The sequence below is a fragment of the Emiliania huxleyi genome (assembly GCF_000372725.1).
Source record: "Emiliania huxleyi CCMP1516 unplaced genomic scaffold EMIHUscaffold_331, whole genome shotgun sequence".
In the NCBI taxonomy this organism is placed as follows: domain Eukaryota; phylum Haptophyta; order Isochrysidales; family Noelaerhabdaceae; genus Emiliania; species Emiliania huxleyi.
Window position 1 is genome coordinate 43132 of NW_005199516.1, and position 21224 is coordinate 64355.

Below are 21224 nucleotides of genomic sequence, written 5' to 3' on the forward strand. Positions count from 1 at the left end.
GGCGCGCGAGCCGTGCGGGTTGCCCGCGAGGCGGTGGCGCACGAGCGCGGCAGCGAGGAGCAGGAGGTGGCAGAGCAGTGGCGCGCCGCCCTCGCGAGCAGCTCCCTCCGCCTCCGCCGCCAGCTAGAGGCCGAGGAGGGGCCGGCGCGTCACCCCGCGCCTGGCTGCGCCGTCCTCGCCGCCGTCCCCGTCGCTGCCACCGTCGCCGCCCCCACCGCACCGCTCGCCCTCGCCACCACCGCCGCCCTCTCCACGCCCCACGCCGCCGCCGCCCTCGCCGCCAAGCGCGGCACCGCGACACCCAGCTCCGCCGCCGCGGATGATCCCGCGTGGGCGCGCCCTCGCGCCTCGAGCGCCGTCGCGCGCCTCGAGCGGCTGCTGCTCGCTGAGGCCGCCCGCCCGCCCGCCGCCAAGGCGAAGCGCTCTACCCCGCCGTCGGCCACCTTTGCCCCGGCCCCGGCCTCCTCGCCGCCAACCTACCTCGAGCGCCTGCGGCAGACTGCGGAGGCGCACCGGCAGAGCCGCGGGGGCGCGGCGATGGTGTCGGGCGGTAGCCGGTGGCATGGCGGCGCCACTGGAAGCGCAAGCGGCTCGAGGAGGGGCGCCTGTGCGTCTGCGGTGGCAGGGTGTTGACAAGCCACTCGAAGTTGTGTGCGTTTCTTGAGATACAGGGGGAATGATACTATTTGAATACAAACGAGGGAACGGTCCTCGCCATGCGACGACGCGTGCGACTCGAGCTGGAAAAAGTTCGTGCATGCCTGTTTGCTGTTTTTATTTTCCGTCACCGTTTCCGGCACCATCCAGCCACCACGCATGGCCACGCGCCGCCCGCTCCCGGCTCCACGCCGCGACGCCCCAAGACCGCATGCTTTCAAAGTTTGCAGCATTCATCCATCAGCGTACGCGCCGAAACTCAATGCGTACCTTCCGCTCCTCACCTCACTGGCCCTCACAGTACTGCACCTGGCCGTCGGCACGAACCGTGCGCACCAGCCGCTCCGCACCTCGCTCGCCCTCGTAGTACTTCGCCCGGCCGCTGGCATACACCGCGCGTACCATCCGCTCCGCACCTTTCTCGCCCTCGTAGTACTTCACGTTGCCATTGGGAAACACCAGGCGCACCTTCTGCTCTGCTCCTCGCTCGCCCTCGTAGTACTTCACCTGGCCGTCAAACTGCCCGCGCACCTTCCGCTCCGCGCCTTTGTCGCCCTCGAAGTACTGCACCACGCCATTGGCAAGCTCAGCGCGCACTTTCCGCTCCGCTCCTTTCTCGCCCTCGTAGTGCTCCACCAGGCCGCTGTGCAAGAGACGCACCCGCAGCTTCGCGCCATTCTCACCGCGCCGCAGCCTCCAGACCTCGATCGGGCGCTCTCCAGCGCCCTCCACTTCCGACGAGAGGCGGAGCGCCGGGCTCACCCTCGCAAGCCACAGGAAGTGGTCGGCGCTGGCACGGCGGTCGGCGGCGTATCTGCGAAGGGTGTCCTCGCTGAGCGTCACCGACACTGTGCCGACCGAACCAACGCAATGCTGCGCGATCTGCAGCCGTATCGCCACGGCGAAAAGCGGGTCATTGAAGCGCGCCAGGCCGCTGCGAAGCGCGAGGAGGCCGAGGCGCGGCGACGCGAGGCTGAAGGCGGCGCAGTCGGAGAAGTCGTCGACGCCCTCGAGGATGCGGAGGTGCAGCTCGTGCGGCAGCTCTGCCAGCCAGTCCGTGGGCGGGGCGTCGTCCTCGGTGCGTGCGGCGCGAAAGGAGCGCGACATGTGATGGGTGCTGGTCACAGTGGCAAACCGGCAATTCTCGAGAATTCACACCGCCTGCGCTTCTTAGATCCCCGGCCCGGTCGAGCCTTCGGCGGGCGCGCTGCGGTCGCACGCCTACCCAAGTCATATGCCACGGCGTGCGATCTAGATTCAGCACACGCGCCTCTGCTCGCAACCACTCATCCAATGAACTGTCGTCACCCATGAGTGCGAGATAGGGCTAGCGGCTGGCCAATAGCCTGTGAGGAGGGCGTCCATAGACACCTCACAAGACCCCACACACGGTCTCGTCCGTGCCTTGCGGCCGGCGACGAGATTGCTAGAGGCGGAGCAAGCCTGCTCTAGTCTCACACGTTCGCCCCTGTCGCCTGTCTGTGTTGTTGTGCTGTTGTTTGTCTCTTGGCACCTTGGAGTGCTGGGGGGGGCGACAGGGGGGACGTGGCCTGAGTGATGTGTACGCCCACTCAGGATGTGTGGCAGCCCGCTGGCTGTGTGTCTCGTGAGCTTGTTTGTGTCTGTGTGTCGCTCGTGCGTGTCGTCATCACGTCTGTCTTGCGTCCACCCATACCGCGTTGGTGTCCAGTCCGAGCCTGACTGTTCTTCACCTTCCTACATACATACATACCCCGGCCCTGGATGTGAGGTTGATAACTGCACTCCAAGTGCTCCAAGTACGAGGGGCCCTTACAGCACACACAGGTTCGACACAGGTAGAGAGAGAAAACCGCCAATGGCCGTTATCCGTTAGTGCGGACGTCGCCGCGGCTCGCCTCTGCCGCGGCGGCTGCTGCGCGCAAGCGGCGGCGCCGCTCTCTCGCGAGACGGCTGGCGACGCGGCTCGCCGCCGACGTACGGTGCGCTCGTCCGACGGTCCGCAGCGTGGCGTGCGCGGCGCTGAGCGCCGCTCTGCGAGCGCCTCTGCGCCTGCACTGCCTGTCTCTGTTGCTGTTGGTGGTGGTGGTGCTGCTGCTGCTGGTGCCGATGCTGCTGCTGGCGCGGCGCGGCTGTGCGACTGGGCTCGACGCGCGCGTCGCGAGCGTCTGACGCGGCGGGCGGCGTCGGGCAGGTGCGCTTCTCTCTCGGGTGGTGGTGGTGGTGGTGCTGCTGCTGCTGGTGGTGCAGATGCTGCTGCTGGTGCGGCGCGGCTCTCCGACGCGACTCGATGCGCGCGTCGCGGCTATCTGACGCGGCGGGCGGCGTCGCGGGCGGCAGCGGTGGCGGCTCGCGGGTGGAGGTGGAGGCTGGTGGCTGTGGTGGACTTTGAGTTTATTTCATGGTCGTGTACGGGGACCGGGGGGTCAACCGGGAGGCAGGGGGTTCAACCAGGCGACGGAGGACCGTGGGCCATCGCGGGGACTGCTGCGTACGGAGGACGCGGCAGATAGATCCGGATGGTCTTCACGCCGGTGGGTGGCACCGAGGCGTCTTGGACGCTCAGCTCTACCTTAAGCTCCTGAGGGGCGCGTGGTTGTAACCACGTAGTATGACTACAACCCACCACAGACACCCTCCCCCACTCCTCACGTGTGTTCACACCCTCACCCTCTCCTCTCTCCTCTCTCTCTCTCTCTCTCCTCTCTCTCCTCTTGTCTGTGCTGTCTGCCTGACTCAGGCACTCAATCTGCCGATGCGTGATTGTGTGTGGGCTGCTCCGAGGGGGCCCTCTGTGCGATCCGACGGGTAGGGGGGCTGTGCCCGGGCGGTGTCCGGTGTGGAGTCCCCTTCTGATCCCGCCTGGGATGTTGGGTGTGAGGTTGTGGCGGCTTCGATCCCAAGGGGGGGAGCTGATCCCACTCAATAACCAACTCTCAGGGGCAGTAGGTGGGCGAGCTTCAGGCACGCTCATCTCGATCGTCAAGACGTTGCTACGCGCGGTCTTCCGCGGGGGGAGCTGCGTCGACGGGTGCGGGACCGCGGCGCAGCCAGTGCCGTGGCGATGCCTCCGGCTGTTTGCGGCGGGCGGCTTGCTGCTCGCTGCGATGGCGAAAAACTCGTCTCGCCACACGCCAAGGGCTTATGCTCTGGCGAGACGTGAGGCGCATGCGCCCAGGAGGGGAGGGGGCATGTGTAACGACACTGCTAGAGATGCCTTTCGGGGCCCAGAGATAAAACTTCTGTGATGCCATGCGTGACCTAGTAGTGTCCCCAGCTATGGGCGTGTCCACGTTGGAGCCAGGTGTGGTGTGGGCGCGAGAATAGCTCCGCCGTTCATGGAGGCAACCGATGCGAGTCGACTGGTGTGTGTCGTCGTGGTTTCGTATCAAGAATTCTCTCTCTCGCAGGAAGAGACTGCAGTGAGACGGAAGTGAGACGGAGAGAGAGAGAGAGAGAGAGAGAGAGAGAGGACGACGGTGGACTTGCGAGGGGAGCGTTTCAGTGGGCCAAGGCCGAGTGACGTTCATCAGGCTAAACGAAGCAGGGGTCGACGAGGAGGAGCAACTGGAGTGAGGCGAGCAGCGATGCAAGCTACGAGGAAGGGGAACGACTAGAACGTGTTCGTGATGAGACTGTGACCAGTCGACCGTCGTGCGACTGGCTGTCTAAGCCTGGCGCCGACCCGGTGTTTTGCACACCCACCTTCTGTTCAGTCGACGCTCGTCGTCCACTGAGAACTCAGTGGTTGTCACCACTTTGTATTCTTTTAATATTAACCTTGCGAACTCGTCCCCCCCGGCAGGGCTATGCAACTGTGACCAGTGTGTGCTGTCTACGCCTGAACCAGGTGTCAAACCTGCCGATGCGTGACCTGTGCGTGGGCTGCTCTGTGAGGGGTCCAGGCATTGTCCGACGGGTAGGGGGTCTGTGCCCGGGCGGTGTCCGGTGCGGAGTCTCTCTCTGATCCCGCCTGTGGTGTTGGGTGCGAGGTCGTGGAAGCTTCGATCCCAAGGGGGGGAGCTGAGCCCACTCGATAACCAACTCTCAGGGGCAGTAGGTGGGCGAGCTTCAAGCGCGCTCATCTCGATCGTCAAGGCGTCGCTACGCGCGGTCTTCCGCGGGGGGAGCGTCGCCGACGGGTGCGGGACCGCGGCGCAGCCAGTGCCGTGGCGATGCCTCCGGCTGCTGCGGCGAGTGGCTTGCTGCTCGCTGCGATGGCGAAGAACTCGTCTCGTGGCACACCAAGGGCTTATGCTCTGTCGAGACGTGAGGCGTATGCGCCCAGGAGGGGAGGGTGCATGCGTAACGACGCTGCTAGAGATGCCTTTCGGGGCCCAGAGATAAAACTTCTGATGCCATGCGTGACCTAGTAGTGTCCCCAGCTATGGGCGTGTCCACGTTGGAGCCAGGTGTGGTGTGGACGCGAGAATAGCTCCGCCGTTCATGGAGGCAACCGATGCGAGTCGACTGGTGTGTGTCGTCGTGGTTTCGTATCAAGAATTCTCTCTCTCTCTCTCTGTGAGACGGAGTGATGGATCTATTGAGACACCGCTGAGACGGCAGGAAGGAGAGACTGAAGTGAGACGGAAGTGAGACGGAGTGATGGATCTATTGAGACACCGCTGAGACGCTGAGAGTGAGACAGGGACGAATTCACGTGAGACTGAGACGACTCAACGTGACGCCCGCTCAGATGGCTCGCGCGAACTCGTCGCGGGCCACAGCGACTGAGCGCCTCGTGCTGATCCCAGCCATCTACAAGAGGAACACGACTGGTTACAAGAACGTGACCTTCAACAGCAGCAATAAGAAGTTCGTGGCGCAGGTGCGGGATGGCGGCAAGCGTGTCTACCTCGGCTCCTTCGACACCGCTGAAGAGGCGGCTGTCGCCTACGCTCGCTCAGAGTACGGCCGCGCCGACGCCGCCAAGCTGCTGCAGCCTCGCGCTGCTCCCACTGCCGCTGACGCCGAGGTGATACGGCAGGCGGAGAGGGAGGGCCTTACACTGGTCACCAGCGGCAGCAGCAACAGCGGCTACAAGGGTGTCTGCTACTGCCCGAAGCGGAAAGGCAGCAAGAAGTACGAGCTGGCGGTGAGGGTCGGCGGCAAGCAAGTCTTCCTCGGCATGTTCGCCACCGCCGAGCAGGCGGCGCTCTTCTACGCCCGCAGGGAGGCGGGCAGGGACACCAGCGATCTCACCGCGCCGTCGCCGCCGCCGCCGCCACCCGCGCCTTCCACTGCTGCTGGCGAGGAGGCAGTCCGGCAAGCAGAGAGGGAGGGCCTTACGCTGGCCACCAGCAGCGGCAGCAATAGCGGCTACAAAGGCGTGATTTTCTACCCGAAGCTGCGAGGCAGCAAGAAGTACATGCTGCAGGTGACGGTTGGCGGCAGGAAAATCACCCTCGGCTACTTCGCCACCGCTGAGGACGCGGCGCTCTTCCGCGCCCGCTCGATGGCAGCCACCCGACAGAGGCTCGGTGGCCTCCCGCCAGCCTTCAAGCGGTGGCAGCGCCAGCAGCGCCAGCAGCGCGTCGCTCAAGCGGAGTCGGAGGGGGAGGAGGAGGAGTCGGAGACGGAGGAGGAGGAGTCGGAGACGGAGGAGGAGGAGTCGGAGTCGGAGGCGGAGGAGGAGGAGGCTTTTGGGCCAGCCGCGGCTTCCGCTGCACAGGCGGCGCCATCGGCTGCCACGCGGCTCCAGCGCAGCTCGCAGCGCAAGCGGCCCGCGGAGGCATGCTCGACGGATGCAGAGGTCGCCGAGCTGGGGCTGGCGCTGGCGCGCTCGGAGAATCAGATGCCGCCGGACGAGCGCGAGCAGCGGGCTGCGAAGCGGCGGCGGCTGCTTGAGCAGGAGGAGGATGCGGCGGCGGCGGCGACAGCGGAGGAGGCGGAGGAGGCTGGGGGCACGGCCGAGCCAGATTCGCCGCAGCCGGCGCACCTGTCGCCAGTGCCACCGCCGCCACCGCCGCCGCAGCTCGCGCCGTGGCTAGAGGCGGGCGCGCGCTGCTCGATCTGCTTGGAGGGCAGCGACGTCGACGACGAGCGCTTGCTGACGAGGGCTCTCTTTTGCGACCCCTTTGCGGACGACGGCTGGGGCTACAGCCTGTGCTGCCACAACATCTTCCACTACACGTGCCTCCTCGCTCAGACCAAGCCGCGGCAGGCGGACTACGTCACGCGCCAAGGGCAATGCGACATCGCCACGGATTGCCCCAGCTGCCGCAGCGAGATTTATGGCACTCGGCGGCGCATGCTCAATCGCGGCCCGCAGGGCGGCGAGCCGCCTCGGCGCAACGAGTCGCTGCGAGCGCAGAGGGCCAGAAAGGGATTCTAGGTGAGCGTGTGCTGTTCCGGGTGCCGCCTCAGCGCTGAGTTATTGTGTTATTGGAGAGAGAGGTGCCTGCCTGGCAGCTGACCTTTGACGTGCCCAGAGAGCGTACTCTAGTGGCTTCCATCCTCAGTGTTGGTTATTAACGCTTGATAATCGAGCTATACGTAGTGTGTATAGTGTGCACATCCTATAACGCGGTCCGAACTCTCCGCGGAGATGTCAGGGATGTGCCATGTGCGCGTGCGCGCTTCTCAGAACGAACACCGTATTCCCCCGCCGCCCCCCCCGTGTGCAATTTGCTTTAGTCGTTTCGCCGGACGCCTTGTGCGTGGAGGACGGGCGCGGTGGCGCCGCCCGCCGCGCCCGGCCATGCGGCCTGGCCCCTCTTTCTTTTAACAACGAAGGGCCAGGGACTCAATTTTTACTCCGAACCCGCGCAATGTCAGTCCAGCTGGTCCCCCCAAGCGTAGTAGAACGAGTCGCGTGCGAGCGTCGCAAGCAGGCTCAGCAGGACGACCTGGATGCCGAAGCGCGCGCAGTGGAAGGAGAGGCCGAGCGCAGCGCCGGCGTCCTGGCCGCTCATCACGGCGCCGTGCGTGAACATGTAGATGTTGGCTGGAGTTACCGCGACGGTCAGCAGGAAGAGGCCGCCAGCGGACGCGGCCGTCAGCAGCCCCCCGACCGGCAGGCCAAGCGCCCCCTCCGCCTCGACGCCGAGCCCGCTGAGCAGGCCGCCGAGCGCCAGCCCGCCGCCGCCGAGACACTCTGCGACGCCCGTCCACGCCACGTGAAACTCTGCGGAGCCGGGCAGGTACCAGAGGCCCCACGTGCCCACGGGCGGGTAGATGGCGCGGAACGCCTCCGCGTCGGCAAAGTGGCCGACGCCGGCGGCGAGATAGAGGAGGCCGAGCAGCGGCAGAGCCGCGACGAAATCGCGATGCAGCTCGGCGGCAGCGGAGCGCGACCCGGTGATCAGCGGCAGGGCACTCTCTCGCGCGGCGTCAAACAGCCGCGTTGTGCCGACCGCGCAGGCGCCGAGGCTCGCATATGAGCCGACGAAGACCGCTGCCTGCGCAAGCTCCGGCCAGCCGTCGATGCCCGACGAGTCAACCATGCACGGCCTCGCCGCACGCGGCGGCGCTAGCCGCGGCGCCAGCCGCACGGGAGTGGGCACGTGAGTGAACGTGAAGGCAGGCGCCGGAGCAAACGCAGAGGCGGTGATTACGCTCAGAATGAGCGACATAGGAAGGGGCAACCACTATGCGGTGTGCCAACCAACTGTGTGGTGGGTTGAGCAACGAAGGGCAGGGTTCCAACTTTTTTGCGGGGTGTGGTATGGTACCTGGCAGCCACGCTGGCTGTGTGTCTTGTGAGCTTGTTTGTGTCTGTGTGTCGCTCGTGCGTGTCGTCATCATCTGTCTCGCGTCCACCCATACCGCGCTGGTGTCCACGGTCCGAGCCTGGCTGTTCTTCACCCTTTCAGCTTTCTACCTACCTACCTATACATACTGGCCTGGTCTGACGGGGGGGGGGGGGGGGTGAGGGTTGGCCGAAGTACCTTACACAGCAAAAAAGTCCGAACGCACATGCCCCGTGCCCCGAAGAGTGAGAATTTTACAACAAAGCTCCCTCGGCCTCGCAGGAAGAGAAAAACATGGCTTGCGCAGCCGAGTCCCCCGCTTGCACCGTTTGCATGAGGAGGAGAGACGTGCTGACCTGACGAACCGCGATCCAGGCTGCTCTTGCTGTGCTCGTTCCGTCTTCGTACACACCTTGAATCCGTCTCCGGACTCGCACAGACACTTCTCTCAGAAAAGCGTCAATCGAAACTCACCGTAGAATCGAGTAGTGGGTACAGAACTGTTAAAACTCGACCGAGCGTCACTCCTGCACCATCCACCCTTCCTGTATCGCTTACGTCGCCGTGCCCAGCCACCAAGAACTCTGGTTTCATCTGGTCTTTCGCAGGGGTGCGCCGGGCACCGCACTGCCAAACAGCCACGGGTCGAGGAGCATCAGCAAGCCCAACCAGCAGGAGATCCAACACCAGCGCGAGCCAAACACGCCGTTGCCGACAGTCAGGTACACGCCCAGCGCCTGCGAGCTACCCGCAATGGCGAACGTGGCGCCCGCGGCCAAAGGTTTCATGGCCAGCAAGGGCGCAGTGATGGCAGCGACCCACATGCAGATCAGGGGCTCAGGTATCTGCCTCTCGGTTGAGATCCATCGCAGCGCTGTGTGCTGCACTGTCGTGCAGTATGGCCTCGGCCCGAAGTAGGCGGGTGCGCGTAGGTGTGCGATGGGGCCGACCCACGCGATCCCAACCATCAGGAGGCACCATCGCCAAGCCGGTGAGAGTTGGACGTCGTGGAGTGAGAGGCGGTATATGCCTGCGCAGGCCCACTGAACATATATTTCTCCGGTCAGCAGCGACGGGAGAATCCACGTCGACAGCGCGACATTCGTGGCGCTGCAGCGATCGTTGACAGGATCGGTTGCCCAGAGCGCTGCCTCCAGCCATTGCATCGAGCTGAAGGTGAACAGGAATATGGCGTGCCAACGATCGCGGTGAGTGGTGCGGCGGCGGAAAAGATAGTACGCGCAGACATACGAGAGCGCGCCAGTAGCGAGTGAGGCGCGAAGGGACCAGCACATCCCACGACACAAGTCAATGGCGCGCTCCTACGTGGCGCGCGTCAGGACTCCGAGTTCGGGAGATCGGCGAGATTGCGAAGATGTAACGGTCGCGCAAAAAAGAAAAAAGAAAAGAAGACAGGGATCCGGAGCGAATTCTTCTTTCACGTTGCGCCGTATCCGAGTAACCCCTGGATAGGTCGCTCGCGCGACCTCTCCTGGATGCGCAAGGGGCCCATAGGGGTCACGCGGAGGGAGGCGCTGTTAGCGGCGGAGGAGGCGAAGGCGGCCGCGCGGGCGGCGGAGAAGGCGGCGCGGGCAGCGGAGGGGGGGAAGGGCGGCGGCAGCGGGCGGCAGTCCCGCGAGGCACGCCGGCGGAAGGGTTCGTCTTCGCGGGGCGGGGTGCGCACTGCGCGCCGCGAGGATGAGCCTGAGCCAGGGGAGGGTTGGGAAGGGGGGGCGAGGCCGGAGGAGTATGACGGCCTCTTCGACGGCCCATAAGGGGCCGTTGTCTGCTGTGCCTTTTGTGGTGCTAGTTCGTGCCAGTCTGCTGTAGAGGGGCTTTTATTCGTAGAATTCTTTCACTGGTGCGCCGGTGATAGTACTAGCACGCGCCAGTTCGCACCTGTGTCGAGCCTGTGTGCTGTGAGAGAGAGTTGTCTTGTCTAAATTCTTTCACTGGAGATAGACGGCCAGGCCACGACGGCCAGCCCTGCCGACGTCGGCCTCGCCGCTGACGACTGCCTCGCTGCTGACTTCTCGCTGCTTACGAAGGCCTCGCTCCTGATAACGCCCGGCGTGGTAGGCCATGTCCACGACTCTGTCGCTGGCTGGCGTCGCGGCCGCCGCGGCGCTCAAGGTCGTCATCGCTGGCGCAGCCGGCGGCCTCACAGCCCGCATGCTCCGCTTGGACGCGCGAGTGCTCACGGCGCTGTCGGAGGTCAACAAGGAGCTCTTCATCCCGCTCATGATCTTCACGTCCTGCGCCGAGGGGATCACGGCGTCGATGCTGACCCACCTGAAGGGCGTTCCCGTCATGAGCCTCGCCTTCATGCTCAATGGCCTCGTGTGCGGACAGCTGGCCGCCCGCCTCACAGCTGCGCCGCGAGCGGCACGTCCAATCACCACCGCCCTGTGCGGCTTCTCCAACGTGGTCGGGCTCCCGCTGCCGCTGCTGCTATCCATCACAGCCGCGGTTCCGGCGCTCGCTGGACCCGCAGATCCATCACTGCCAGAGGCGCATGCGCAGAGCCTCGAGTCGCGCACGCTCTCCTACCTCTTCCTCGTCAACGTCGTCATGAGCGTGTGCATGTGGGTGTGTGCTCCGCGCATGCTCGCCGCCGCCGCCGCCATCGCCGAGACCGACGCGCAGCCGTCCGTCGCCGGCGGCGGAGGCTACACGCCAGGACTGCCATACCGTCGCTGTGTGAGCGCCCGGTCTTCCGCCGCCGACAGCAGCCCGATGCTGGCGGCCGGTGCGGCCGTTGGGCCGGTGGCGATCGAGATGCAGCCCTCCGGAGACTGCACTGCCGCCGCAGCCGCTTGTGCCGCGGCTGGTGCGAGCGAGCCTCCGCTCGGGCTGCAGAGGGGCGACCGGCCGGGCGCAGAGCCGTCCGATCCCGGCAGAGGGGCGCCGTCGGGTCCTGGGAGTCCTGGGAGAGCAGCACAAAGCGGCGGCAGGCTGGAGAAGACGGCGTGCCATGCTCCTCGACCGCCGCCAGCCGCTCGCTGTACGCGCCGCCTGGCCTCTTGCTTTGCACCGCTGCTGACCCGCCCGGCGCTGGCTTCGCTGGCGGGGGTGGCGACGGGCGCCACGCCGCTGCGCAGGCTGGTGGTGACTACGGATGCACCGCTGCGGTTCCTCGTCCTAGAAGCTGAATACGTACTCTTGTCTCCCAACCCGCGCTCGAGAGGGCATATACCCCGCCGTATTCGACCGTATTCAGCCGTCTTCGCACAAAAACACAACCCCGGACCCAAGACGCACACGCACAGGCAGTCGAGAAGCCGTCGTCACTGTCCTCGTAGCCCCTCGTCTTCACGCGGTGCTCTGAGTACTACACCGCACAAGACCGCCCTCCCGCCCCGATGTCGGCGTATGCAGCACACATAGGCTCCTCCTCGACGTCGGAGTCATGCTGGGCCGAGGGGCGATCCCGCTCCTCTAGACCTCGCCTCGACCTTTCCTGGACCCTTCCTGGAACCTTCCTGGAACCTTCCTGTAGGCGATCCCGCTCATTTGTCTCACCCTCGGGGCATCGCTTTTGGTTGGCCGGGCTGCCGACGACACCACCCCGGTCGGTGGAGCAGGCGAACACGGCGGCGGCGCAGGCGGTGGCGGCGGCGGCGGCGCAGGCGGTGGCGGCGGCGGCGGCGGCGGCGATAAAGTCGGCGGCGGTGGCGGCGGCGGCGGCGGCGGCGGCGGCGGCAGCGGCGGCCCGGGCGGCCTCCTCTTCTCCGGCGCCACGACCCGGCTTGTGCTCGTTGCAAAGCTGCTCGTCGTGCCCGCCGCAAACCTTGGTGTCGTCCTTGCGGCGTTGCGCCTCGGGCTGCTACCGCCAGCGGGCTCCAACCCGCTGCTGCCCGTGGTGCTGCTGATCGTCGGCGGCTCGCCCACCGCCATGAACATGTCCACCATCTCGACGCTCTCGGGGGTCGGCCAGCGAGAGGTCGCGACCGTACTTTTCTGGCAGTACTGTCTAGCGGGCGTGACGATGTCGCTCTGGGCGACGGTGGGGCTGGCCCTCTTTTTGCCCGACGGTGGTGGTGCAGGGGCGGAGGAGATCGAGCTCGGGAGTGGCGATCTCTGAGCGTGTGATTACAATAAAAAACAGACACCTCTCTACTGTGAGATGATGAGTAAAAAAAGGAACAGCAGCAGGTCGTGTGTACGACAGGTCCCCGCCGCCCGGCGCAGGCGGCAGGGCCGTCCGCGCTCTTCTTCGGCAGGCGGCGAACCAGCTGAGACCTGAGTAACAAACTTTCGCACGACGCTCAGCACCTCGATGAGGTCACCACACCCCTCTCCTTAAAATCCCTGTGTGGTGGCGGCGTGCCGTCCTCCCATCCCTCCCTTGGGTTGTCCGTTTTCTTTCTTTCTTTTCTTTAGGTCACATGCGACATGGACCACCAAGAACTGGCACAGAACTGGCACGGGCTGCAGATGCAGCGACTGTCTGTCGTTCTCCACACCGCCGTGGCTCGCGGGAGTCGCTACCCAACGCGGCCAAAGGATCGCGCCGGAAAATTCTCGCTGGGCGCGCATCCCCCTAGGTTTCTTCATTCGGAGGCCCCGTTTTCAGGCGGGCGGCACGAGGGCCGGGCGAGGCGGCGGGCCCAACACGGCAGCGCTTGATCGCGACGGCGCCCACATGAGCTCGGAGGAGGACGAGAAGCCCGCAGCGCGCCAAATCACCTTCTCGCTCGAGGACGGGACCGTGCTTTGGGAGGGCACGGCCGAAACGTTTGGCCCCAGGCCGTTCGTGCAGCTGGCTGACGAGGCCGGCAAGAAGTACATCTTCAAGAATATAAACCGTGAAGCATTCGCATTCTTAAGCAAAGGAGGAGCAGGCGAAATCAAGGCGCTCACGCTCGCCACCATCGATACCTCCCTGCGCCTCGCCAGCGGCACGGGCGTCAAGCAAGCCGCGTTTCAGCTCGGCGGCTCAGTGAAGGAGCCGACGACCCTTGAAGGTGCGGTCGCGCCGCTCGCTGGCTTCCGAGGTGGTCTTTATAAGGACTGCGTCTTCGACGTGAGTGCACAGAAGGACGCTAAGGCCGCGACTTCGTTGGCAGACATCATCAACCATGAAGACGACTGTGACAGGCTGGATGCTATAACGACCGACTCCTTCCAGCGCTTCGCCTTCTTGATCATGATCGGGCGCGTCGGCACGATCAACCTCGATGACGTTTTGGTGCGCCCCGCGGAGGGCGGCGGCCTGGCTCTCGTGTACGGCGACGTGAAGAAGGTCGGCTGGCACAATTATCTGAAAAAGTCGGGCGTGTACGACGAGGAAGCGCGTGAGTTCCGCGATGGAGGCCCGCTGGATGAGTTACGCCCCGTGCTCCAGTGCGTGACGGCGCGCATGGCCAAGTCGGATGAGTACGAGCAAGTCGAATGGAGCGAGGACTACGGCTGGCGCGACGAGGATGGCCGCGACCGTCGCGACGGCGCTCATATGTGGGTGGAGTGGGAGCAGCGTCCGCTCGCTCCGTCCGTCGCGCAGCTTTTGACGTCGTGGACGGAGGCCGAGATCGATTCCGCCCTTGGCGCGAAGGAGAGCGCCGCCGTCGCTTTCAAGGAGGCGTTCCTGCGCCTCAACGAGCAGAAGCTCGCGGCCGCCGAGGTTTGCTCGTCCAGCGAGGGGCCATCCGATGGCGGGTCGAGCGAGAGCGGTGAGAGCAAGAAGCAAAAGCGCGTCGAAGCGCGGGCGGAGGCGGCGGCAGAGGCGGAGGCGAAGTGGAAGGCGCACATGAAGGAGCGTCTGCTCGCCCTGCAGGCCAAGGTCCGCGCCGGCGCGCGACCAAGCATGAGCGTCATCAACCTGATGCTGCGCAAGAAACCGGAGGTGGCGGCGGCGGCCACCGCTGCCGCAGCAGCACCAGTTGCCCTGACCGATGAGGAGCGCCGCCGCAAAGCCGAGCTAGAAGCCGCAGCTGGGCTGGTGCCGGGGTGAAGTGTCGAGCCTGTCTGCTGTGAGAGAGAGTTGGGTTTGAAAAATTCTTTTCCTAGCACGCGCCAGTCCGCACCTGTGTCGAGCCTGTCTGCTGTAAAAAAGAAAGAAAACGGACAAGCCAAGGGAGGGATGGGAGGACGGCACGCCGCCACCACACAGGGATTGTCTGCTAAAAAGAAAGAAAGAAAAGAAAGAAAATCTGCTGTGTGAGAGATAGTTGTTCTCATTTAATTCTTTTCCGAGCGTCTAAAAATTCTTTTCCGAGTGGCGGTTACTACTCCGCCGGCCGCATTGCAGCCGCATGACGATCGATCGCAGTCGCAGGGCTGCGGTCCCAATGACGATCCGGACACATCATTCAAAGTCAAACGAGCATCTCGTGCGTCCGGCGACCGCGTCGGCTCGCTCCCGCTCGTCACTGAGCCGCCCCAACAGGTCGCGGCCGAAGAGTGCTGATCCGCGAGCGACAATCAGGGAGGGCGTCCCATTTCACAAGAAGACACCGTTGCAGCGAGCCATCGACGGGGATGTGGGACCTCCTATGCTTGGCATTTCGGGAATGGCAATATCGACCCTCGAGCGGATTTATCGCGAGGAGTTTGAAGGTGTTCTCGCCAACGCATGTGACCACCCCTATGTGTCGACTACTGCATGGAACCAGGGCTCGATCCCGCACAACTTGGTGACGGGCTCGGCACTTTCGCCGCACTTCTTTTCAAGCACTGGACCAGGCGGCCGGTCTTCCTGGGCCTCCGAATATACCGTCTCGTTCTACAAGCGCAGCCGGAGCGACCAACTCAGGGCAAATGATCCCCTAAAAGCGGTCGGCATCCGATCTGAGCAAATGCGCTTTGTGGGTTGAGAGCAGCATCAGCTACTCAGGCCGCACGGCCGTCTCCCTACGCACCATGTGGAAGGGCGTGCGCCGGGCGCGGGCAGGGGCGGCGGCCGGGCGCGGCGCCGCGGGGCGGCAGCGATACTGTAAGCTCGCAGAGCCAGAGGGAGAGATCGAGAGGCGAGGTCGCGCGGCGGGACCGACTGTCTCTCTCCTGCAACTTCCCTGTCTCACACATACGCCAACCAACGGCCGATCGCCGAGAGGTGTCACAGCGTATGTATATTATTAAACGAAAGCGCTTGAGCGAAAGCGCGCTCATCAACGGACAACGACGCTCTCACCTCTCTCACGGGGTTAGAGGGGAGCGTGGGGTCTTAGCTCTTACTCTTAGGGAAAGAACTCTCAGGGTAGGGGCGCGTTTTTGAGTATCTCTCGTACGTGTCAGCGTGTAACCCTGCCAGGGCCTCAGGCCGCATCCCCACATGCACATCAATCCGCAGCGGCTCTCGCCGCGCAGTACAAAGCCCGCCCCGCGGGATCAGAGAGCCACAGCGATGAGCGCGCCGCTCTCTCGCCTTCCTCGGACACCACGGCGGCATCGCGGGGCGCCATGGCCCCTGCTCTCCCCTCGCGTCTCTGCGCCTCCGCAGTCTTCCACAGCTCTTTCTCCCCCCCCCCCCCCCGCACTCTACTCATCCTTGGACGCCAGGTCGGGATCGCTGACCTACGTGGTGGAGACACCAACTTCAGGGCGGGCGGGCGGTACCGTGCAGAGTCTTCAGAGCACCGCGTGAATACGGCGGAAGAGTGTGCGTGCAGTGGCATGCGGCCGAACACAGCGGAGTCCGTGTCCTCTCGAGCGCTCGTCGGAATGCAAGACCACGCCTTCCGCTTCTAGCCTCCGTGCTGCCAGAGACGGGGGGAGATATGGGGAGATATGGGGAGATCTTCCGCTTCTAGGCTCCGTGCTGCCAGATACGGGGAGATACGGGGGGAGATCTGGGGAGATCTTCCGCTTCTAGGCTCGCGTACGGTGCGCTCAAAGAGGTCCCGCGACGCTGCCGCCGCCTTCACCAGCACAGTGGGGAGAGAGGTGGCGGTGAGGGGCGGGCGTAGGGCGGCAGGCCGCGAGGGATCGAGGCGCGTGCCGCGGGCCGTGCGAGGGAGCAACTCGGAAGTGTCTCGGCAGTGTCTCGGCAGTGTCGCGGAAGTGTCTCGGCAGTGTCTCGGAAGTGTCTCGGCAGAGTCTTGGAAGTGTCGCGGCAGTGTCTCGGCAGTGTCTCGGAAGTGTCTCGGCAGAGTCTTGGAAGTGTCGCGGCAGTGTCGCGGCAGTGTCTCGGAAGTGTCTCGCCGCCTTCATCAGCTCCTCGGACGTCTTGATCTCCTTCTGGGGCAGTGGCGAGCCGTCCGACCTAGCGGCGGGGAGATATGGCGAGATATGGCGAGATATGGCGAGATATGGCGAGATATGGCGAGATATGGCGAGACACGGCGAGATATGGCGAGACACGGCGAGACACGGCGAGACACGGCGAGACACGGCGAGACACGGCGAGATATGGGGAGATATGGGGAGATATGGGGAGATATGGCGAGATATGGCGAGATATGGCGAGCCGTCCGACCTAGCGGCGGGGAGATATGGCGAGATATGGGGAGATATGGGGAGATATGGCGAGATATGGGGAGATATGGCGAGATATGGGGAGATATGGCGAGATATGGGGAGATATGGGGAGATATGGCGAGCCGTCCGACCTAGCGGCGGGGAGATATGGCGAGATATGGGGAGATATGGGGAGATATGGCGAGATATGGGGAGATATGGCGAGATATGGGGAGATATGGGGAGATATGGGGAGATATGGGGAGATATGGCGAGATATGGGGAGATATGGCGAGATATGGGGAGATATGGGGAGATATGGGGAGATATGGGGAGATATGGCGAGATATGGGGAGATATGGCGAGATATGGCGAGATATGGCGAGATATGGCGAGATATGCGAGATATGGCGACATATGGCGAGACACGGCGAGATATGGCGAGATATGGGGAGATATGGCGAGATATGGCGAGATATGCGAGACACGGCGAGACACGGCGAGACACGGCGAGATATGGGGAGATATGGCGAGTATGGCGAGATATGGCGAGATATGGGGAGATATGGGGAGATATGGCGAGATATGGCGAGATGTGGGGAGATATGGCGAGATATGGCGAACCGTCCGACCTAGAGGCGGCGTGGGAGGGTCGGGCGTGGGTGGCAGTGCTGTCGATGGCGGGGGCGGCGGGGGCGGCGGCGGCGTGGGCAGCGGTGGCGATGGTGGCGGCGTGCGCGCGTGCGTGCGTGCGTGCGTGCGTGCGTGTGTGTGTGTGTGTGCGTGTGTGTGTGTGTGCGTGCGTGCGTGCGTGTGTGCGTGTGTGGGATCGTGCTGAGTGAGTGTGTGGGTGTGGGGGTGTGAGCTTGGCGTTGCCTGCCGGACTAGCCACCCGTCGGTCTCTGTCCGTCGATCTGTGTGTGTCCGTTCTTCGACTGCCCGTGCGTGCGGTCTGGGGCGTTGGGTTGTGTGGGTGTGTGAGCGCGCCCACCTGCGCAGCTGCTCGCCCCGCGGCCCGGACGAGTCTGAGACGGCGCTCGCCTACAGGAAGGTTCCAGGAACGGTCCAGGAAAGGTCTGGGAAAGGTCTGGGAAAGGTCTAGGAAGGGTCTGGGAAAGGTCTGGGAAGGGTCTGGGAAAGGTCTGGGAAAGGTCTGGGAAAGGTCTAGGAAGGGTCTGGGAAAGGTCTAGGAAGGGTCTGGGAAAGGTCTAGGAAGGGTCTGGGAAAGGTCTAGGAAGGGTCTGGGAAAGGTCTGGGAAGGGTCTGGGAAAGGTCTGGGAAGGGTCTGGGAAAGGTCTGGGAAGGGTCTGGGAAAGGTCTAGGAAGGGTCTGGGAAAGGTCTAGGAAGGGTCTGGGAAAGGTCTAGGAAGGGTCTGGGAAAGGTCTAGGAAGGGTCTGGGAAAGGTCTAGGAAGGGTCTGGGAAAGGTCTGGGAAGGGTCTGGGAAAGGTCTAGGAAGGGTCTGGGAAAGGTCTAGGAAGGGTCTGGGAAAGGTCTAGGAAGGGTCTGGGAAAGGTCTAGGAAGGGTCTAGGAAAGGTCTGGGAAGGGTCTGGGAAAGGTCTAGGAAAGGTCTAGGAAAGGTCTAGGAAAGGTCTGGGAAAGGAGGGTCTGGGAAAGGTCTAGGTGGGAAAGGTCTAGGAAAGGTCTAGGAAAGGTCTAGGAAAGGTCTAGGAAAGGTCTAGGAAGGGTCTAGGAAGGGTCTAGGAAAGGTCTAGGAAGGGTCTGGGAAAGGTCTAGGAAGGGTCTGGGTCTAGGAAGGGTCTGGGAAAGGTCTAGGAAGGGTCTGGGAAAGGTCTAGGAAGGGTCTGGGAAAGGTCTAGGAAGGGTCTGGGAAAGGTCTAGGAAGGGTCTGGGAAAGGTCTAGGAACGGTCTGGGAAGGGTCTGGGAAAGGTCTAGGAAAGGTCTGGGAAAGGTCTGGGAAGGGTCTGGGAAAGGTCTAGGAAGGGTCTGGGAAAGGTCTAGGAAAGGTCTGGGAAAGGTCTAGGAAGGGTCTGGGAAAGGTCTAGGAAGGGTCTGGACCGAGGTGCGCCGAGACGAGCTGTGATGAGCCGAGAGGAGAGGAGAAAGGAAGGGAGGTGAGAGATGCGTCGAGGTGATTGGATGTGGTGGTGAGAGGTGGTGAGCTTGAGGTGAGGAGATTGGGCCAAGAGATTGGGCCAAGGTAGATGGTGTGGGCTGGGCAGAGAATGCCGCTCGCCTCGCCGCTGCCCGAGGCGGAGGCCTTGGCCTTCAGATCCGCCTTGTCGGGCGCCTTGTAGCCGGAGGCGAGCTGCAAGCGGAGCACAGGAGGAGTGGGCGCCGGTGTGTGTGTGCGGTGGTAGCGTGCGGTGGTAGCGGGAGGCGCGCGCTCGCCTTTGCTGATTCGCGAGTGAGTGTCGATCCGCCGCGGAGCTGCCGGTAGCGCGAGTACAGCAGCCACAGGACAAAGACCATCGCCGCCAGCGCCGCGATCTTCTGCGTGGTGTCCCTCCAGAACAGCTCCCACAGGTGTTCGCGCTCGAGCGTCTCCTGAGGACGCCGCAGCAGAGAGGCGGTCAGTCTCGGCAGCGACAGCAGGAAGGTAGCGCGGACGCGACCGCACCCACTCCGCTGCTCCACTCTGGTGCGCGGCGAGCTCGGCCTCGTACGCTCGCGCCTCTCTCTCCGCAGCTGCGGCATCACCGTCAGCGACGCGTTCAGGTGTCGGCGGCACAGGGTCATCGATCGGTGGTGCACCACACCCTCCAGGGGGCTCCTCATACTGGGCGAAGGCCTTGAATGCCAGGCCTAGGTGGCGTGCAGCCGCCTTCCAGCCCATCGGCGTTGGTCCGGGTCGCGCGCTCCGAGGATATCCAGGGTGCACCTTCGACCTTGGGGATCGCAAATGTTTTTCTTCCTTTCGAGATTCTTTTCTTCTTTTTAGTCTTCTTTTTAGTCCTAAAAATGGAGCTCGGCTAGGGTTGCGCAGCGACAGGAGCGAGTTCGCGCTGCGCTAGGCTCAGACGGCCAGTTCGCGCTGCGCTAGGCTCAGTACGGCGAGTTCGCGCTGTGCGGCCTGGCTGCACCGCTCTAGCAAGAGACTCTGGGCTCTCCTCTTGCGAAGATTTTATCTCTCGGCTGCGTTGGCTCGCCAAAAGTCTTGTTGTTCTCGATGGCTGCTCGATCGTCCGCATGTGTCGTGGCGTCGAGCCGGCAGTAGCCGTGACATGTGGTTCCACCACCCCTCTTAGGCTTTGCCTCTGACCGCCACCGTTCCCAGGCTGCCTAATGGGATGGAAAGGAAGGCTCGGCGAGCGTATAGAAGCGTGCTCGACCTCGTCGTGGCAACCTGTATGGCAGCGCTGGTAGGCGCGATGAGCGTCGTGCCACCTGACCCGAGACGGGTCGCAGGCGTCGTACCGAGCGCGTCGAGACCGTGTCCTGATGTGGTCTGCACGGGTGAATCACGTCGGCGTCAAAGGAGCGACGTGCGACTTGTCAGAGCTTGATATCCGATCTCAGCGGCGTCGAGTCTCGTCTCCGGCGCGCAACAAATGTACCTCCCCAGGACGCGCAGAGGCAGCTGCGACCCCGCCGAGTAGACGGCGGCACGCCGCGCCCCCTGCTGTGTGCCGCCGTCTACTCGGCGGGGTCGCAGCTGCGTCTGGAAGGCACCGAGAGGTACATTTTTCGCGCAATGGTCAAATCAAGGTTTTGTAACGCGAGCTGTGCCACAGTGAAATGGCACTAGCCACTGCATCCTGCCACCTTGGACACCTCGACACCTTAGACGCAAAACCCCTTGACAACACTCGACACCTGCTCGACACCCTCGACACCCTCGACACCCTCGACACCCTCGACACCCCTCGACACCCCTCGACACGGTCAAGCATGGTTCCAGCCTCGACAGGCCTCAACAGGCCTCGACAGGCCTCGACAGGCCTCGACAGGCCTCGACAGGCCTCGACACCTCTATCCCTCGACAGCAGCTCGACAGCAGCTCGACACCCTCGACACCGGGCCTCGACACCTCGACACCAGGGCTCAGGCGAGCCCCACCAGCTAAAACGTCTGCCGAAGAGAAGTAGACCCACAAAACCGCACGACGGGCGGCGGTGACACGGGTGACTAACTAGACCAGGACTGGGAGAGTGTGTGAAAAGGACGACGGACACGCTGTGGTTCGGACGTTACCCACGCACGAAGACGGTCGCGCAGGTGGAGTTGCCCCGCGGCGCGTCCTCGTCGCCCTGCCCAACCATCCATCGCGTCACCGCCGCGACGGCGGGCTCCGTCGCACCGAGACGCGCCCAGCCGTCCGCCTGGAAGGGCGGCACGGCGTCGGCGGCGGGCTCGGGGCCCACCAGCCACGGCGGCGGCGGCAAATCGGCGTCGGCGGCGCCAAAGCACTCTGACGGCCGAACACCCCACGTCTCCCACGGCAGCCCGGACTGTCCGCCGTCGCACTCGCCCAGCACCACGTAGGCGCGAACGCTCGGCTGCGCGCGCCACACCGCCGTCCAGTCCTCCTCGGGCAT

The 21224-nt window shown here is 64.1% G+C and overlaps 6 protein-coding genes across 6 annotated transcripts; 2 read left to right on the plus strand and 4 right to left on the minus strand.

Annotated features, from left to right (window-relative positions):
- Positions 1-942: 942 nt before the first annotated feature.
- EMIHUDRAFT_315886 (hypothetical protein) lies at positions 943-1764 on the minus strand (the record flags this gene model as incomplete). The annotated part of the gene is made up of 1 exon (XM_005773650.1): positions 943-1764. The coding sequence occupies one exon, from the start codon at positions 1762-1764 to the stop codon at positions 943-945; it is 822 nt and encodes a 273-aa protein (XP_005773707.1).
- A 3568-nt stretch (positions 1765-5332) lies between these two features.
- Positions 5333-6970, plus strand: EMIHUDRAFT_117274 (hypothetical protein; the record flags this gene model as incomplete). Its single annotated transcript, XM_005773651.1, has 1 exon — positions 5333-6970. One exon carries the CDS (start codon positions 5333-5335, stop codon positions 6968-6970), a length of 1638 nt encoding a protein of 545 aa, XP_005773708.1.
- Positions 6971-7409: 439 nt separating this feature from the next.
- On the minus strand, positions 7410-8210 carry EMIHUDRAFT_241402 (hypothetical protein; the record flags this gene model as incomplete). Its single annotated transcript, XM_005773652.1, has 1 exon — positions 7410-8210. The coding sequence occupies one exon, from the start codon at positions 8208-8210 to the stop codon at positions 7410-7412; it is 801 nt and encodes a 266-aa protein (XP_005773709.1).
- A 2199-nt stretch (positions 8211-10409) lies between these two features.
- EMIHUDRAFT_117276 (hypothetical protein) lies at positions 10410-12411 on the plus strand (the record flags this gene model as incomplete). The annotated part of the gene is made up of 2 exons (XM_005773653.1): positions 10410-10916; positions 11827-12411. The coding sequence occupies 2 exons, from the start codon at positions 10410-10412 to the stop codon at positions 12409-12411; spliced, it is 1092 nt and encodes a 363-aa protein (XP_005773710.1).
- Positions 12412-18707: 6296 nt separating this feature from the next.
- EMIHUDRAFT_444521 (hypothetical protein) lies at positions 18708-19561 on the minus strand. Its single transcript, XM_005773654.1, has 3 exons — positions 19307-19561; positions 19078-19233; positions 18708-18994 (listed from the first exon to the last, which is right to left on the minus strand). Exons 1-3 carry the CDS (start codon positions 19520-19522, stop codon positions 18728-18730), a joined length of 639 nt encoding a protein of 212 aa, XP_005773711.1. The 5' UTR covers positions 19523-19561; the 3' UTR covers positions 18708-18727.
- A 1315-nt stretch (positions 19562-20876) lies between these two features.
- Positions 20877-21224, minus strand: EMIHUDRAFT_241408 (hypothetical protein; the record flags this gene model as incomplete). Its single annotated transcript, XM_005773655.1, has 1 exon — positions 20877-21224. One exon carries the CDS (start codon positions 21222-21224, stop codon positions 20877-20879), a length of 348 nt encoding a protein of 115 aa, XP_005773712.1.